A 19,167-nucleotide genomic window follows, 5' to 3' on the forward strand; every position below is an offset into this window, starting at 1 on the left:
TTTTTGTTTACACTCTTAAATTTCTCACCAAAATAATTGTCCTGTTATAAAAGACCAATGAAATTAAATTAGGATTCTTGAATGCCTCCAAACCTTACTAATACATTTACCCTGTAGAATATGTTTCTGAAATTGGCAGTCTCTAAATATTGTGCCATACTGAGACTAAATGTGCAGCCAGCCAAAACATTTAGGTGCCATGCCACAGCACAAAATGTGTGCATATGTGTTTATGAGCAAGACATTCCAGTGTTGGGAGCCAGCCTGAGGGGATACCTCTCACTTGGCTGGACATTGGAAGGTTGCTGCTGAGCAAAAATAATTTCCAATAAAAAAATAATTAAAAAATCAGCAGCTTCCTGGCATTTCGGTTACAATTTTATGTCTGAGTGACTTGCCAATGTCCCGCTGAAATGCCGGGAAAACAGGCTAGAAAACCACAAATGTATCCCTGCTTTTCCCATTTAGTGCATCCCAGCAGAGACAAAACGACACTCTCAGAACATACCAAGTGTTTCTAAAAGCTGCAGCAGCTCAGTAATAATAGGATGTGAAGCCAAAGCATATTGCTCTCTTCATTTTGGTAAGATGGAGTTCAGGAGCTCCCAGCATGTTCTTAATTCAGTTGCCCAGTTTGCTCCCTGCCTTCCTTTCTTAACTGTTCTACAGGTAATGCTTTCCACACTTAACAATAGTTGTGATTCAGCTTCAATTGGTTAATTTTTTTCTGTGGTTGCTGTTGCCTTCCTTTTGAGTTTTAGGTCTCTACATTTCCTTTCAATGTTTCTTTACTCTTTCCATGTCCAGTTCCTATCTTGTCTCACCCCCCCCCCCAGGCCCCTGCCCTTTTCTCTAGCTTCTTTTTTGAGTAGCTTTGTTGATTGCTCCTCTTTAGTCACCATTACTTTTTGTGTCTTTAGTTCAGCACTGCAGACTCCACTGTAAACCCAACAGGCCACATCTGGGCTGATGGGTGGCTCCTCATTCCTGATTAGTCCACAAGTTAGACATTCCATTGTCTCTAAGATAAGCTGGGGGTGGTAGGGTTAAGACAAGAGAATTTTAATGTTGGGCCATTTATTTTTATTTTATATTCTTTATCACACCAATGATGAATAGAATGTCAGTGTTTAGGTTGCTGGCTGTTTGTAAATAAATAACCTGGCATACTTCTCAGGGACGTGTGAACACAGGAGCCCCAAAGCTTCTACTTTTCAATGCCGTTTGGTGTTTCTGGAAGTATCAGGATAGCCTAGTAAATGGAGTGAGCTTCGAGTGGGGGAGTTAATTCCCACTGTGGTTACTTTATCTTACCTGATGCTGGAATTCTGACCGACCCCACTGTCCTAATCCCTGTTTTCTGTAGTGGTGTCTTGTCTGTGTCTTCAGCTGCCTTTAGTATTTTGCTCTTGGTTATTAGCCAGAGAGCATGTCTTCAAGAGAAACCCTGCTGATGCTGCAGTGTCCTGGGCCAGTGCCACAGCTTTGCCTGTGTCTTACTTGCTCTTAAACTCTTTCCACCTGCCGTGGTCCTTCTGCCATTTGAACCCTATATTTTGCTGTAGGGAGAGGCTGGGGTTAAAAAGGCAGTGGCTTCCACTAAGAAGAACGTTAGAAAAGGTGTGGTGTCCATTGTGAGTCACAGCCAGGGAATCACCTCTTTTCGTTTCAACTCCACCTTTCTGATCTGTCAGGTGTCTGTAGTCAAAATGCACAGGCTTTGTGTTTATGTTTATACATATTAACAAGAGACAAAGGTTTTCTGTGTATGTTTCAACTCTGGCTAGCTGGCTGGCCTACCTCCATACCTGACACCCATGCTGTCTGATTCTCAGTACAAAGAACAAAATGGGAAGAGTTTTTAAGGTTTTGTTCATTTCTCCCATGAGTACATTGTAGAAAAGGGTATAAAACGTGCTGCCCTTCTTCCTAGTCATTGTGTGTGCATACGTATATTGTATCCCTTGTTCTTTTAGCCTGCATTTTAATACTGTTCAATACTCAGTGCATTTGTAGAAGAATATATTTGATTTTTCTAATAGTTCCCCACAGTTTGTATATATAACTATTATCAGTATAAATTATCTGCCTTGCCCAAAATAAAGCAGGCATTACTAATATGCTCTCAGTGCTGCCTAATTAGATGGCAATCTCATTGTAGGTGAGATAGCCTTCTGAAAAGTGGGCTTAATCTGGGGGAAACCTGATCTACCAATTAAAAACTTGCAGGCCCAGAACAGCCTCAATTCAGTGTAGCTGTAAACTGTGTTGGTTCTGTCTTCCTTTCTTCCTTTGCTTCTTGCTTTTTTTCCCGTCCACCCTTTCTTTCCCCTCCCCAATCCCCAGTGCCTTTGTTCTAATGTCTTCCTTCCTGTCTTATCTCTGCCAGTTGACAATAGTGTAGTCACTGGACTAGGATACTAGGAAATCAATCCCAGAAGACTTTTTTTTTTTTTTTTTAATTTTAGTGCTTTCTTCCTGTTACAAGAAAATTAGTGCTTTAAAATACATAAATAAGTAAAATCACTGGAAGAGCCCCCCCTTAAGTGTGTGTTAACTCTTAAGATACCAAGGATTCATCATTGTTTTATGTCTTACAAAGAAAAGGTACTACTGTGTCTTTTAATAGCCTAATTCCAAAAGGCTAGTGAAGATGTCTGTTGTAATAAGCATAGGGAGAAATGCACATCACTAATCATTAGGAAGATACAAATCAAAATGCCAGTGAGCTACTACCTGACGTTCGTATTAACAACAACAACAGCAAATAGTAAGTTGGCGAGAGTGTAGGAAAATGGAACCCTGATTCACTGTCAGTGGGAACTAAAGTGGTTTATCCTTTATGGAAACATGTAGCCTCAGAAAATCAAAAGGTTACCAACATGGTGTCAGCAATTCTTCATCTGCGCACATCCCCAGCATTGAAACCTGGGACTTGGAAAGATAGCTGCATACCCACATTCTTAGCAGTGTTATGTACAAATACAAGGATATTTGGCACATGCTTCAGCATGATGGACATTAGGGACTGCTAAATAAAGTAAGCCAGTTGTAAAAAGATAGCGTATGGTTCACTTCTGAGAGATAACTTTAGTAATCACATTCAGAGAGAGAGCTGGATAATGGTTGCCAGGGTCTGGGTAGAGAGAGGAACGGCCTGTTTTTAGTGAACACCTACAGAGTTTCAGTTTTCCTCAGCATTTTAAGAAAGAAGGTGGTGGCCATTGCACATGTACTTCATGCCACTCAGCTGTCCACGTAAAACTGGAAAGCTTGGGTTGGAGAAACAGCCCAGCAGGGAACAGCACTGGCTACTCCTCTTCCAGAAGATGTGGGTTCGATTCCCAGTGTTCAGCATGGTGACTCATAATCACTTGTAACTCCAGTCTCAAGGATCTGATATCCCCGTCTAGACTCCCTGGGCACTGGATATGCATGTGATGAGCAGACATCCATGCAGGTAAAACAGCTATGTACATAAAATAATAAAATAATTTTTAAATGGTATGTTTTGTGTATTTTTTCTCACAATTTAATGAGTCTTTAGAAATGTCTTTACATCAGTGAAATAGTATATTATAACCCATTGCTAACAAAGTTTTTAAATGATAAATTTTTAAATAGATTGTTTGGGTCTGCCTCTGGAAAAGGGGTCGGTGGATGAGGGTTCCTGTTTTGTAGTTCTGCATTGTTTTAAAGGAAACCAACATCACTGGGTCTGCTCTCTGTTCCTGTCTGGTAGACCTTTGCCATGGCTGAGGAGTATCATCGAGAATCAATGCTGGTCGAGTGGGAACAAGTGAAGCAAAGAATTCTGCATACATTGCTGGCATCAGGAGAGGATGCCCTTGACTTTACCCAAGAAAGTGAGGTAAGTTGAATCAGAGAAATCACCGTTAGTTAAAATACAAAGTCCCAGTGCTTGACTGCTTGTCTTAATTGCCAAAGTTTTTGGTAGTTATACTAAGTTGAGATTGTTCTTCTCTTTTAAAGATTTAATTAAAAAAATAAAGACAGTATAGGAACATGGTTCAAAACTTAAAATACCCTATCTTCTGATAGCCTTTTCCATTCCGCTTTGTAGTCTATAGGTCATCACTTCTTCCTTATATACGTTTCTAGCATTGCTTTTTTTATACAAGCGTACATGTCTGAGACCATATGCTAATTTGTGTAAAAAGTATTTGTGTGCTCCCTTCTGCATCTTTCTCCTATTTCATTGCATGTTAGAGATCTTTCCTGCAAGGAATATCTGGGGCTATATTTAAGTCTAACAGACCTGTCTCTTCCTTTTTCTCTTCTTCCTGTTCTTCCTTCTCTTTTCCTTCTTTTTCCCTCCCACCCCTAATCTGCCCCCCCCCCCTGCTTTTTTCTCAAGATAGGTTTTCTCTGTGTAGCCCTGGCTGTCCTAGACCAACCAGGCTGGCCTCGAACTCACAGAGATCCGCTTGCCTTTGTCTTCTGAGTACTGGGATTAAAGCCCTGTTGTCCTTTCTAAAGTAATTTAAGAGTTGGGCATGTAGCTCAGTTAGAACACCATGCACAAAGCCCTGGTCAATTCCCAGTACTCAGGAGAAGAACTAGTTTAGTATCAAAGCCAGCCTAGGATACATGGAATCCTATGTCAAGTTAAAAAAGAATAAACATCTAAAAGTAATCTCAGAAATAGCTATTAAAGTTTTTAGTGTTTTAAAAGTGATGATATTAATATTACCTGTGCTTCTTGTTCAGTCTTTTTGGTGAGGACTTAGGTTTTTTGTTTGTTTGGTTTTTGGGTTTTTTTGTTTGTTTGGTTGGTTGGTTGGTTGTTTTTGTTTTTTTTAATGAGACTTTACTATGTATCTGAAGCTATCCTCAGGTTTGCAAACTTCCTATCCTATCTTCCCAAGTAATGATTTACAGGTATATGCCCCACAGCCAGTGCAGGTACCTACACTCTTACTGTATATGGAGATAGGGAAGCTCAGGCTTAGAGCTAGAACATGCTGCAAAGCCCAGAACTTCCAGGTCTTGGCTGTATTGAAGTGTGGGCCAAGGATTCAGTGGATTTAAGATTGATTTAAGAGCCAATCTTTCTGTTCAGTCAAGTCCCCAGGTAAATAGCTGCTGGTGTCTGGTTATTTTGGGAAATTGCTCCTTAAGGATACTGTCCTAAATTTCTTAGATTCAAAGACTTCAGCTGAAAACAGTCTTTGAGAAGGAAGAACTAATACACAAGACCCTTGGCTAATCTAGTGTTTCTCTCTCAATTCTTCCTGAGTCTGAGCAAATAATTAGAACAACTCCTGGTTTTATAAACTTCATTTTTTTTTTTTTTTAAAAAAAATGGTGTTAATAGGTTGTGCTCTGTACAGGGATTTGAAAGTAATTATAAACTACAAATGAAATATTCTTCCTTGATTGCTCTTCTCTTAAAAATAGACCAGTCTATTCAGTAGGCTCTTCTTCCATGACCTCCAGGCCCCTTGGAGCATTACCCAGGTTTGTACTGTTCTCTGTTGGGAGTTTGGCAGAGTGAACAATTTTGCTGTGTAAGTTGGGAGGTGATACACACAAGTCTCTTCCATGTATCCAGAGATTGCCATTTTCTGAAAACTTGTGGGAAGGTTTTGTTTCTTTGTTTTGAGATAGGATTAGGGTTTTGATATATAACCCTGACTAGTCTGGTGTTCTCTGCATAGCATGATCTCATTCATGTGATCCTTCTGTCTAGTTCTTTTTAGTGTTGGAGTTAGAGGCCTGAGCTTACAAATGGTTTATTCTCAGCTTGCATATGGTTTCCATTGCCTTTGTTGTTTTGAACTTTCTCCATAAAGTATAAAGTTTATACAGCAAAGTATAAGAATTATAAGTACACAATTCAGTAAATTATTAAAAATGAACAAGTTACTAAAACAAACCCAGCCTCTCAGCAGTAGCCTCTGACCTCTGCCCCATTCCCCAAGGTCCTGTCTTCTCAAACTTTATATAACCAGAGCCATAAAATGTGCTTTTTGTGTGTGTGTAACCCTCTACTCATGTATATTATTTATAGTGGTAAGCCATTCATTTTATGGATGAACAGTATAACTAGTTTTGTTTGCCCATTCTAGTGTTGATAGACATTTGGATAGTTTCCAGTTCTTGTCTTTTATAAACAATGTTATTAAGAGCAATTCCCTTATTTTTTAGATGCAAATATATTTGTAACTCTTTGGGGGTACACCTGAGTGGAAATTGCTGGGTCAGAATATATGTGTGTGTTCAGCTTTGGGGCTAGAGTTAGGGTTAGTAAAAGGGCACTTTAGCATTCACCAGGCCCCAGGTTCAATTCTTAGCATCCACCTTTTCCCTGTGTCTGCGCACAAACACAGAAAGTTTAGCATTTTTGTTGTTATTTTGGGTTTTTGAGATAGGGTCTTACTGTATAGTCTAGGCTGGCCCAAAACTCACTCAGTAGTCTAAGCTGGCTTCAAACCCACAGTGATCCTCTTGTCTTAGCTTCTTTAAGGGGTTGGGATTAAGACATGAACCACCACTCCTGTGGAAGTTCAGCTTTACTAGACATTGCCCCAAATGGTTTCATTATATATCCTCCACCATCAGTATGTGAAAATTCCATTCGTTCATGTCTTTGCCACACTTGGTGTTATCTTTCAGAATTTAGCCATTCTTGGAGTATGTAGAGCCCTGAGTTTTCACAGGCTCTTTCCATGTAATTCCCTTCAAAATGATGGAAAGATAGATTATCTCCACTTCGTTCGTCCTGTGGGGGAGAGCACACAGTTTGAAGGACAGATGACATTTAAACCTGGCCTGGATTTCTCTTTGTGAAACATCTTTTCTTCTGTTGTAAGGACAGGGAACAGTGTCTGCCATGGAGTGCGTGCTCCAGGCCTGTGCAGTGTTACAGCCCCAGCAGCGTTCGGTGAGCTGCACATTGTTAAGATCAGTTGTTTTAATGTGGCTTTTTTTTTTCTCTTTTGATTTATGAAGTATTTCTAAGAATGAAAAAAATTGCTATAAATAGAAAAATAATAATTGAAGAAGTAGGATTTGGTGATTATAGCATTCTTTTCTGGGCACCTTATTATTAGCAATTGTTGGATCAAAATGTCGTCAGAGAGGAGACCTTGGATCATTCTGAGTTGACTTTATATTTGAAGGAAAATGTCCAGATTTGGATAATTTAATATAAAGCTGTTCCTGAGGCTTTTGGGGGAAAATTTTAAGGCATAAATGAACTGAAATATGGTAGTCTCTGGCATGTTTGTTTTTCCCAGGAGCCTTTCAATAACAGAAGAGCAGAGACACTGTTAATATCTATTCCTGGCAAGTTTTAATAAAGGAAGTGGCACTTTAATAGCATAAAGTTATTTGGAAAAGTAATATCCTTAGGATGCCTTTGAAGAAAGAGAGACAGCTTTTAAAGGAAGGTAGGAATTGAAAGATTGTTGTTAACTTTTCAAGTGTCGCCTAGAAAACAATAATATGTTCTAACATAAGTCTCTTGAGGCTATTGCCCTGCTATGGAGAGAATTTTTGTGGCCCAGTTCTTACATCTGGTCAGTGTGAGGAAGGACTCCAGTGTCTGTGGCTTGCATGGCAAGATGGAGTTGAGCAGTGTGGACATTCCTAGATATATTTTAACTGACATTTAAAATGTATTTTGGGGCTGGTAAGATGGCTCAGTGGGTAAAATGCTTGCTATGAATGCCTGCTGGCCTGAATTTGAACCCCAAAAGCCATGAAAAGATGGAAAAGGAGAGTTCAACCTATCTGTGTACACATGTGTTAATGTGTGCATACATATGTACATACATACATGTATTCTCTTTCTCTCTGAGACACTTAAAAAAAAAGCAGTATTTAAAGGTGGATTTAAGTTAGGTGGGTTGGATTTTGGCCATGGTCATTGAGCATATCCTCAGGCGAGTTGTCTGGAAAGAGACTCAGCAAGCAGCAGACTTGCTGGAGAAACTGAGCTGAGGTTTCATGACAGATGACACAGCTGCTGCTCTGCTCTGTAGTGTGTGAAGCTCGTGAATATTGAGCAGCCACTAATTTTGATAAGACACTTAATACCATATTTCAAGTGTCAATCATACAGTTTTCCCATATTTTAACATCTCTGAAATCACAACATCTTATTCAGTTATGGGTCATAGTTTGGCAGCATTTTTATTCTTCCCAACATATAGTTGCATGTATGACATGTCTTAAACGAATGATGTAATTGATTGGTAAAATACAGACTGACAGTTTGAATTTGAGAGCCTCATACTAGATGCTTCTAAGTTGTGCATTGTGCTCCCTGTCAGATTCCTAAGGGATGAGCCTAGTTCATATGTTGGGGTTTGAGAAAGTGCTCCACTGCTCTTTGCAAAAGATGTTTAAAACTGTTCAGTAGGCCCTTCATTTTACTGCTGTGATGTACCACAAAAAGTTCCTCATATGGTGCACCGTTAGGCACTCAGCCTGTCCAGACAACTTCTGTCAGCCCTATGCATCCTTCTGGTTCCCTGTTAGGGACTTCTGTGTATGGATATTATCTGTTTGTGCCATATTGTTTCCTTGTCAACTGTACAAGTTGCATCATTGTGTATTTGAGGTTCTACAGTTTTGCTTTGCCCTGTGGTTTACTCACATTAGAGGTTTTGTTTTTGGTAGTGGTGGTCCATGTAGGTAGTTTTCTTGTGGTGAATTCCTTCATAGGAATGGCTCAGGTACCCTGCTTGGTTTATATATTAGGTTATACCCAGTGGGTTGCATTTAGAGCTCTACTGTCTGGGTCCTGGTGTTTGTTGTTTGTTTTTTGTTTTGTTTGTTTGTTTGTTGTTTTTACTAATTAAACAGTACTGGGGTTCTATAACAATTTTGTAAATTAGTCAGTTTGATTACTCTTTGTGTTCATGAAGGCAAAATATTCTGTTTAGGAACTCATCTGTCTTTCCTTGTGTGTATCACTGGATTCAGTTTTCACCCTAGACTTGTTTTGTGCGAGCGCTATTACAGTTTCTTCTCCCCTGCCTAGAGTGAACCCTCACCTTGGGAAAGTTTTACACACCTCTGCATACACTTTGTACAATCTGGGTGCTAAAGTAAAAGTGTACCACTCCTTTCTGCAACATGCCTGTCCCAAAAAGGCTATTTTCTGAATGCTTTCTACTCTGAGAAGCCCATTCCCTCTGTGCGTGCGTGCGTGCGTGCGTGCGTGCGTGCGTGCGTGCGTGTGTGCGTGTGTTGGGGGGTATGATCGCATTTGTGCATGTGCGCATTTCAGGCTCACACTGCTCACTGCTTTCTCCTCACATACCTCCAGGCTCCCAGTGAGCCCTTCTCTTCTCTAGCCTTGTTTGCCTGGCTTCCTTGCCTTTCTGGTCTCTGGTTCCCTGGCCCTGTTATGCATTCTTTTATTGTGTCCTGACTTGTCATAGCCAGCATGGCTTAATATATAGGCTATTTTTTTTCCAGTGCAGAGAGACCTGGTTGGAGATAGGAAGTGTTGGGAACATTCTCCCATGTGGTGTGCTGGCATCCATGTTCCCAGGTCTTAGGCAGCTCTGACTGTGGAGTTCCAGCTGAACGTTTGCCAGCCACTTCTTTCTATTCAGGAGTTACTGTGCACACATCCTGTTGATGGATAATTGACTTTATGTGTGGTAAAATAGTGGCTTGGCCAAGGACAGCTGAAGGAGAGGTGCTTTTGAAAACAGGAGCATTAGGCAAAAGTCATTTAAATGGAAATTCAGAGGCTGCAACCAAGTACTCTTTAAATGAATAATTTTTAGAATTAGGTTTTTAGTACTGGAAACTATTTCCTGGGGCTGTTAGAGGATAGCTGAGCCTCTGTCTTTGTAGCAGAGCCTTGCCTACTGTTCTCTATTGCTTTCCCTGTTCAGGTTACAGACATGATGTGTTTATGCAATCAAGTACTGTTCTTAACTAATGTTGCTGTGTCTTTACCTATAGTCAAGTTACATCAGTGATGTGAGTCCCCCTGGTCGAAGCTCTCTGGATAGCATTGAGATGGCCTATGCCCGGCAGGTGAGTATGCCTTTTAGGAAGATTTAATCCTGGAGCAGGAATGCTGTGATCCTTGGAGAGTCACGGGGAGTAGTGATTTCACAACAGAGTCAGCCCTGAAAGCAAGGGGGCTTCTTGCTCATGGATTAGTTAATATTTCACCATGAATGCAACTATTCTCCATTCTGTTAAATAGGGTAATCTCATGACTCATAGTGCAGGGAAATTGAAATTTCCTCTCTCTACTGACCAGGTGTTTCTTTTGGCATTGTTGGGAATAGCTTTTGGGGGAATGAAGCAAATGGGGTTCTGTATTAACTGAATTTCTTACTTGGCTGGCTAAGTCAGATCCTTTTACCCTTATTGAGTAGCATTTTCTTTCAAAAGGCTGCTCCCTTGATAAGCACAGTGTGCCGACCCCATAGCGCACAGTGGAGGTAAGATGTGCTGGAGCTGTGCTCCTGCTTGCTGATCGTGAGCCCACATCAGTAAGCACAGATCAAGATGGAGGTCTGTGCGGACCCGTGTGCAAGACTTACCTGGAGCTGACTCTCAGAATAAAGGAATGCAACTCAAGCTTGTGCTTTACTGTAGTCGCTCTTCCCTCCACAGAGTCTCCAGATCTGCATCATTTAGCTGTGTCCCTGAGAGGACACATGGATATATTCCTCCGCTTGCTACTCTGGAATACGGGAGTTAGGGGTAGAAACAGAGGGTGACTACAAAAGGAAGCAGGACCCATGAGGAGCTTAGACCTTGTGCTCTGTACTAGAGGACTCACTTCAGCTACTAGTTAATTAATCAATGGAGTTCTACATTAACTATCACATATCAGAAATCTTGATTAACACTTGTTGAGATAAATATCCTAAATGCTTTTTTAGTGTAAATGTATATTCATGTTAAGCGATAGTAAAACCAGAGAATACACTCCACAGGATGGTAGCAGATTTAAGGTTAAAGTCTCTTCCATCAGACATTGCTGCTTCAAACTCCAGGCAGCTGAAGGCCACCTTGTCCTCCAGAGGTGACATTCCCTTTATTCACTTCCTATTTCACCAGTAGACTTCATTTCCTTCTCCAGCTTTTAGATCACTTGCCCTCTTTCCTATACTCACTCCACATCAGCATCCAGTAGGTTTCACTTGGCCGAGTCCCTTGGTTGCTGTGGCTACCACCAGCTCAGACCCAACAAAATTACAAATGCATGGAGAAACAGTGTAGCTTCTTCATCTGAAAAGCTAAACTCTGTAGAACCTAAGCCTGCAGCACCTGGGATCCAGTAGGTGGGTCTCCAGCAGATAATGAATGTCTGTGTGCTCTGTAGTACAGCCTTCCAGAGGGAGGCTCCTAGGACATGCTCATTGAGTGAGTCAGTACTGCTTATGGTTCAGAACCTGTTAAATCTGTGTGACAGCCCTGGAAGCTAAGTGACATCAGCAGCAGCCACTAGAGGAGAACTTGGTTTGTAACCATGATTATTTTATTATTTTATAAGCCAAACCCAAAGTACAATGTTATCATCTTACACCTTAAGCATGACATTAAATCATCGTTGTGGTTTTGTTTGGTTTGTTTTTTGTTGTTTTGTTTGTTTCTTTCTTGAGAGAGATTTTACCTGAAGAGCAGAGATTCTTTCTTTTACATTTATGTACTTTTTTATTCATTGTGGGGTCAGTAGTCGGAATCAGCTTTCCTTCTACCATGTAAGTCTCAGAAATTTAATTTAGGTTGTCAGGCCTGGCAGCAAACACTGAGTTCTCAGTCTGGGCCCAGAGATGCTTTCTAGGAGTAATATTCCAAATGTGTAGCAAACACTGTCCTGACAAAGGAGAAGGCAGCTGCACCCTACCCCTTAAAAGGAAATGAAAGTAGCTCATGCTTTTTTACTTTGTTTCCTTATTTCAGATTTATATCTATAATGAGAAGATTGTAAGTGGACACCTACAACCTAACCTAGTAGACCTGTGCACCTCTGTCGCAGAGCTGGATGACAAGGTAGTTCCCAGACCTAAACTGGGTAGAAACCCACATTCAGAGTTCGGATGGGGTCAACACCTTACTGACTAGGCTGCAGTATGCTAAGAGACTGTTTTAAGAGAGAACATTCTTGTTTTCCAGTGTTTTATATACATTTGGAGTGATTGTTTTTGTGGTGGCTTTTTAAAAATACATCCTCCAAAGGTCTAACTGGGATTAGTCAGTGTAAGAGGTCCTGAGCTCTGCTTGGCTTCTTACCCATTTTCTCTCCTCAGGTACCAGCACACTCTTTAAGGACAGCCGAATAGCAGAGGGCATAGTTTGTGCCATCTCTCTCCTTGAACTTAACTTACCCATTTTCTTTTTGATCCCTCCCCCCAATTTTTATTATCCTCACTATGCTCTTAACTGGCCAGCTTTCTCCTTTAGAACAGCAGTGGGTGGATGGGGTGGGGTGCATTAGAAGGTGCTAGAGGGAAGGCAGAAGGAAAGGAAGGCCAATACAGAAAGAAGCAAAAGCACCCATACACGGGTTGTTTCTCAAAATTGTGCTTTTTTTTCCAGTAGTAAGATAAAAGGCAATACAAACAGATTTGAAGACAAAAGTGAGAATTCACTATCACATTTGCTTGGTATTCATTCTTCAGCTCTCTCATGTTTGAGAGAAGTGCCATGAGAACCAACTTTTTCCTACTGCGATGCATTTCTCTAGTTCTATCTTTAGAGTGTTGCCAAGGGGCCAGAAAACACGTTTTTGAAGAAGAAATTCAGAGCCTGGGGAGAGGAACACAAAGAAAACCCTCTTTCCTGGAGGCGCTCTTGAGGCTGAATGGGAGGGAGAATAGGAGGCTGTGGCAGTTACTGATAAAGTGGGCTACCTGGCAGCCAGGGAGCCTCTGGGAGGGCAAAACCTTGTTATGTAGGTTAACCTTTTATTTTAAGCCTTAAGAAACTTAAATAACCTTGTAAGGACTTGTGTTTAAATTCCTAGAGCTCTGGATAATTAGAAACCAAATTCATTCCCTCTTAATGGGTGACCCACTGAGGTTTAGCTCTTCCTACTTTCATGTGCCTGTAATGATGGAGGTGCTTCTGTCAGGCAGGCCTGGCATGGTAATTGGTCTGAAAGCCAGCTCCAAGCAGGGCAGGGATATTCATCAGTGATCAGAGCTCTTATGATTAGCAAGGCAGAGGCCCATCTTCTGCATGGAGTTCTGAGCTAGGGCCATCTCAGACATAAAAGCTCAACCTTTCCTCATCTGCCTGCCATTGCAGTCATAGCCAGGTGACTCCTCCACCTTACAGCGTTGTCACACACAACCTCATTTATATACAGAGCATTTCTGACATGTGGGCCATGGTAAAACAAATGACAGATGTGGTACTGACACCAGCATCTGACGCCCTGAAGAGCCGGAGCAGCGTGGAAGTGCGCATGGACTTTGTCAAGCAGGCCCTGGGATACCTTGAACAGAGGTAATGTAGTGTATTCTCGTGTTCTCTTTCTCTGTCTGTCTCTGTCTCTCTCTGTCTCTGTCTCTCTCTGTGTGTGTTTGTGTGTGTGTGTGTGTGTGTGTGTGTGTGTGTGTGTGTGTCTAGTAGGGGTAGGCTTTTACCTTCCCCAAAGTCACTTGTTTCTCCATCTTACATAGTTCTGGGATTGACTGTGTTATAACTGGAGTACTTTAAATGGACTAGAGCTGAGCTAATTCTGTTGTCAGAACACTTATCTACTCAGACTGTTTCTGCATTTGATAAACTCATACGTGGGGAGGGTAGTAAGAGGGAGCACTGTTCATAGCTCTTTATTTCTCTGCTCTCCATAATTTAACGTAGAGACATGTTGATTAGATCATAATGACTTGGGTTATAATTCTGATTTCCTAATATGGTTCAGCATTCACTCCTCAGGTTCCTTTGTTTTCTTATAGCTTTTTAACTCTTGCAATATGGCTTGGAAACCTTAGCCCCTATAACTTTACCCTCCCTGGCCCTACTCAATTAACCCGAATCAGGGCTCCACATAGCTGCCGAGGCCAGTGCTTTGTGCCTGGGCTTTCTTTTCACCTCCTCACTAATCAGAGTTGGTTGCTTAGAGGTTGGTGGCTGGTTCCTCATACACTTTTGTCCACTTTATTATTAGGGCCAGCGCCATTCATTTTCTTTGTGAAAGTCTGTGGAATTCCATCCCCAGCAGGGATGGTCAGGAGTGTGCAACAGACTCTAAATAGAGACAGGGTGCTAGGTGTCACCCTGCGGCTTGAGAGGAGGAAGCTTAGTTGAATATATTAGCCAAAATGCAGCCTCTGCCAGAGTCTGCATCTGCCAGCGCCTTGCAGTGTGGTTGCTCTTTGTCAACAAAATAATACTTGATTAGGAAGTTCCCTGAGGGAAATCAGACTTGATGCTGCAGGGAACTGGGTTTCATATCAAATATCATACTAATTACACCTTAGCGACATGAAACGCACAGCCTCACTAGTCTCCATTCCTGTTACAAGAAATCTGAAGCTGTAAAAAAGGGTTGTTTAGTTTCTCTAATCTCTCCCTATGTAAAGGTTTTATAAGTAATTCTTCAGACTTTGTCTAGACTGTTTTCACTTTAGTTCACATTATTATTTTTATGGTTGGTTTTGTCTGCATGTATGCCTGTGTACCACAAGGGCACATTGTCCACAGGGGCAAGATGAGGGTGTTGGATCCCCTAGGACTGGAGTTACAGCCATCATGTGGGTGCTGACATTGAACTAAAGTCCTCTGGAAGAACAGTCAGCACTCTCAACTGATAAGCCATCTCTCCAGTCCCACTGGCTAAAACTTTTGTGATGGAAGTTTGGCTATATTGATTGTCAGATATAAGAACCCTAATAAAGTAACATTTGTTCATTTTTAGCTATAAAACTATGAGCCAGATAATCTTATACCATGTAAAATTTTTAAGAAATTAAAAATTAAAATATTAACAAAATTAAAAATGCTTTTTCTGATAAACCTCATCATTAAACTAGTGTTTGAGCTACCAGGCTGCATTCTGTTGTTTATGCATCCCAGTTTATTATTTATTCCATGTAGTTTTTAACTTTTTAAATGTATTTATTTTATGTGTATGAGTGTTCTTCCTGCAAGTACATATGTACACCACATGTATGTTTGGAACCAGTGAGGTTGGTACAGTGAAGTTGGTACAGTGAGGTTGTAATTGTATGGCGTTACAGATGGTTGTAAGCCACCATGTGGGTGCTGGGAACCCAACCCAGGTCCTCTGTATGAACAAGTTCTCTTAACAGCTGATCCTTTTCTCCATCCCAGAGTTCAGTTATTTTTTTTCATTGGCTATTCTCTAACTAGACTTTTAGAGCACTCTTGAAGCACCTGTCCAGTTTTATAAAGCCTTTTCTCTGTCTCTTGAGTAGCATTACTCTCTGACAGCATCTTTTCCAACACTTCCTTATTACCTATTTAGACTAGCTATCTCAGGGTTACAGTTCTGCAGATGCTTTTCTGCTGACAGTATACACGTAATGTTTCAAGTTGCATAATTCACCAGATGGTAAAGTAGACATGGTTCCAACTGTGTTTTTAGATATCAGGCCAAAAATGTTGAGAAAATACAGGCTTGGTCTGTCCCTTCCATGTTCCAAGGCTTGAGATAAGATATATTTGTCTTGGTTCTCAAAAGTTTAGGAGTCTTTAATTTAGGATCTTGCCAGCACAAATGTCTTATTGCAAATTGGAAGAGGTAGTAGTGGACATCTGTTTGTTCTGGCTACTACATAGAACTCTGTCTTCTCGTCTTGTGCGTTTAAATACTTGGAATGGTGGGGACAATGCATTTATTAAATTACCTTGTGCTTCTTTTCCATTATACATGCTTTCTATAGAAATTTTGGAAAGTGCTGAAAAGAAGACCTGCAAAAAAGAAGAGAGGTCCTCATTTCTCAAACCCAGAGGCTCCTTTTGCCTCCTTTTAAGCATCCTTCCTCCTTAGTCATGAATATTTAGTTTAATTTTATTTTTTGTACAGTTACAATCTAGATATATGATACATAGTTTTGTATAGTTCATTTTTAATTCTTAAACACCATTATTACTAATGGATCAAACTTTACCATTTGTTCTCTGAAATTAGCCTTTGAGTTTATTCTCCATCTTTTCCCCGTCTCTCACCTCACTTGCTCACAGCATCTAACTTGACATTGCAGTCTTTGTGCTCATGAGATACCTGGCCTTTTGAGGCAGTCAGAACATGTTTAAAAGATTCTGATTATAATATGGACTAATATTGGAGTAGTAGCACTTATAAAAAACATGGTATGAAGTAGGGAAGTGACACTAGAATTTGTAGTCACCACTGTAATAATAGTTCAGCACATACGCCAATGGGAGCTAAAAGTGTTAGGTAAAACAAAATGTTGACAGTGAACAGACTAGCCACAGAGACACAATCTTGAGTACTCAGAGAAGAGTCTTACGTTAAAGTGGACTGTTATAATAGAAAGATCTGGTCAGTGCTTGGTAGCCAAGAGAACTGTTTGCAGTAGCTGCCAGTAGCAGACTCTGTAAGACCCTCATTGTGTACGAAGAGTTAGTTACCAGGTGACAAAATCTAAGCCTGAGCTGAGTCACATAGACATGATGTAGCTTGTGAGGCATTCTGTCGGACAGCTCTTCTTGGTTCTCTAAAGAGGTGGGTGTCATGAAAGGCAGAAAGGTGGAAGAGCTCCCTGGATTAAAGAGGAGTGGAAGTGGGGCAGTTTCTCGCCTTGGATTTTATAAATTGAGTCTGGGATTTAGAAAGAAAACAAACTATTGAGTCTGTAATTTTAGCACTCAGGACTGAGGCAGAAGGATCACTATGAGTACAAAGTGTCCTCCCTTCTCCCCAGTTTCAGAACTGCCAGGACCACAGAGTAAGACCCTGTCTTAAACAAACAGAAGTGGGGTCTGGTGGATTGTGAATATGAGCAAAGGAATTAGGTCAAATCCATTATTATAAAACTTGACAATGGTTTGTGCTTTAGATAGTAGTTTGTTAATATTCAATTTCTGGTTGTCATAATGGCATTTGGGGTAGGAAAATGGCCTGGCTCTTAGGAGGTACATGGATGAAATGTTGGTAAGTCAGGTAACTTAATTATCTTTTTATAACATTTTTAAATGCTTCTGGGAATAAACAAAATCACGTTCCTATGTGTGTTTGGGTGTGGGATAGGAAGTGTAGAGATAGGAAATGCATACAAATGTCAGAACCTGGTAATCTACGTAAAGGGTAGGATGCAATTCACTGGACAATTCTGACTTTTCATGGAATTGATTTCAAATTCTTTAAAATAAGAAGTTTGGGAGTTTTTTGTTTGTTTGTTTTTGTTTTTGTTTTTTTAAAGCAAACCCATTAGAGCATTAGGCTCCACTCTTAAAGTATTTGAATCCTCAGCTGTATTCCTCTAGGGATTATCTGGGGTATTTGTAATAAAAATCTATACAATGATAAGAATGGAGTTACTTCATTGCATAGTTGTTTCCTTTTCTGTATGAAATTTAAAATCAGCCCTTACCTGTAGAATTCAGTCTGGTGTTCTGGACATGGACATAGATGTGTGTAATACACTTTGTCAACCTTTACCAATTTTTTCTTTTAAAATTTTTCCAGTTATAAGAATTACACCCTTGTGACTGTCTTTGGAAATCTGCATCAGGCCCAGCTGGGTGGTGTGCCTGGGACTTACCAGCTGGTTCGAAGTTTTCTAAACATTAAACTGCCAGCTCCCTCACCAGGACTCCAGGTACTAGAAACTTCTGCATGGTCAGATACATTCTGGAGCCAATAGTTGATCTTACACATTCTTAGTTGAAAGGAGTTCTATGTGGAAAGAGGCCAGGGATGAGGGGGTGGTGCTGTTTCACAGGGACCCTTTGGAAACCAGTCATGCAGGAATCCTAAGTAGAGGCAGGAGCTGTGCCAGCATCAGGTCTCAGATGAGTTTTAAAAGTTAAGGTAAAAGGACTCTCAGAAACTTACATGTGGGTGTAAAGCACAAAGTCTGAAGTTTAAAGCAAGACAGCTGAAAGAGTGGCATTGGGTATGATTTAGTCCCTCTGCCTGCTTGCCTTACAGGCGGGGAATTATTTTACAGTGTCTTACAGAATGTACAAGCTAAACTGGAGCTTATGCCAAAAGTTTTGGGTTATAAAAGATGCTAGCTTCATAAAAGGTCATACTTACTCTTAAAGAGCAGGGATTCATCCTCAGTAGGACTCTGGAAGGCTGTCCTGGGAGGGGAGAACAGTGTGGACAAACAACAGAGAAAGCAAAGTAACTGTAGTGGTAGGCATGTGGTAGGCTTGCTACATGGACAAGTAACAAGTGGGTGGGTGGTCACATTGTTGGGAGGGTAAGACAGTCACCTCGCAGCTCTTGATATCCAGTCAGACATTTGGAGGGACAAGGGATGGTCAATAGCAGTTTGTTCTGTAAGTTCAAGTAGATGAGTGGCCCTCATTGGCCCTTGTTTTGTCAAAATCAAAAAAGGTGATCGCATCATTGCTGGCTAAGAGAGAAAGCACAGGTGGGCTCTGTTGGCATCACAGTAACTCCAGGTCCATACTACATTGCCACTCCCAGTTGTCCCTGGACAACTCTGTGTTCGAAAAATACAGGGAGTAGAATACAGTCAGTGGCTCTTAATTCATGGGATGATGGTGGGAATTAAGTGCCTTAGCTTGGTGTCCACACATCAGAAAGTTGTTAATTGGCTTTTGTTTGACTGTGCTTTTGTCTTTTAGGACGGAGAGGTAGAAGGCCATCCTGTCTGGGCATTAATTTATTACTGCATGCGCTGTGGAGACCTGCTTGCTGCATCACAAGTCGTCAGTCGAGCCCAGCACCAGCTGGGGGAATTTAAAACCTGGTTCCAGGAGTACATGAACAGCAAGGATAGAAGGTACAGTGAGCCCTGTGCTTCACTGCAGCTGTAGACTGCATTTAGTGAGTTTCCTGTCAGTGGAGGACTGCATGGAACACACTCTAGGTTAAGATTGATTGCTTTATAAAATACAACTTTTGACCAAGAGTGTTGGCATGTGTTTATAATCCCAGCAGTCAGGAGTCTGAGACATCAGGTTGTGAGTTCAAAGGCACCCTAGACTACATTTTGATGCCTTGTCTCCAAAACTAACTAAATA

The 19,167-nt window shown here is 41.0% G+C and overlaps 1 protein-coding gene across 2 annotated transcripts in view; it reads left to right on the forward strand.

Moving 5' to 3' along the window:
* Nucleotides 1-19,167, forward strand: part of Nup93 (nucleoporin 93) — a 94,718-nt gene that overhangs the window by 62,413 nt on the left and 13,138 nt on the right. For both annotated transcript variants that reach the window (XM_034522967.2, XM_076915652.1), the window contains 6 exons: nucleotides 3,743-3,871; nucleotides 9,952-10,026; nucleotides 11,914-12,003; nucleotides 13,322-13,461; nucleotides 17,636-17,768; nucleotides 18,769-18,926. In XM_034522967.2, the coding sequence (XP_034378858.1) occupies nucleotides 3,743-3,871; nucleotides 9,952-10,026; nucleotides 11,914-12,003; nucleotides 13,322-13,461; nucleotides 17,636-17,768; nucleotides 18,769-18,926 (725 nt within the window). The remainder of the gene's footprint in view (nucleotides 1-3,742; nucleotides 3,872-9,951; nucleotides 10,027-11,913; nucleotides 12,004-13,321; nucleotides 13,462-17,635; nucleotides 17,769-18,768; nucleotides 18,927-19,167) is intronic.

Source organism: Arvicanthis niloticus, chromosome 18 (genome assembly GCF_011762505.2).
Source record: "Arvicanthis niloticus isolate mArvNil1 chromosome 18, mArvNil1.pat.X, whole genome shotgun sequence".
Classification (NCBI taxonomy): domain Eukaryota; kingdom Metazoa; phylum Chordata; class Mammalia; order Rodentia; family Muridae; genus Arvicanthis; species Arvicanthis niloticus.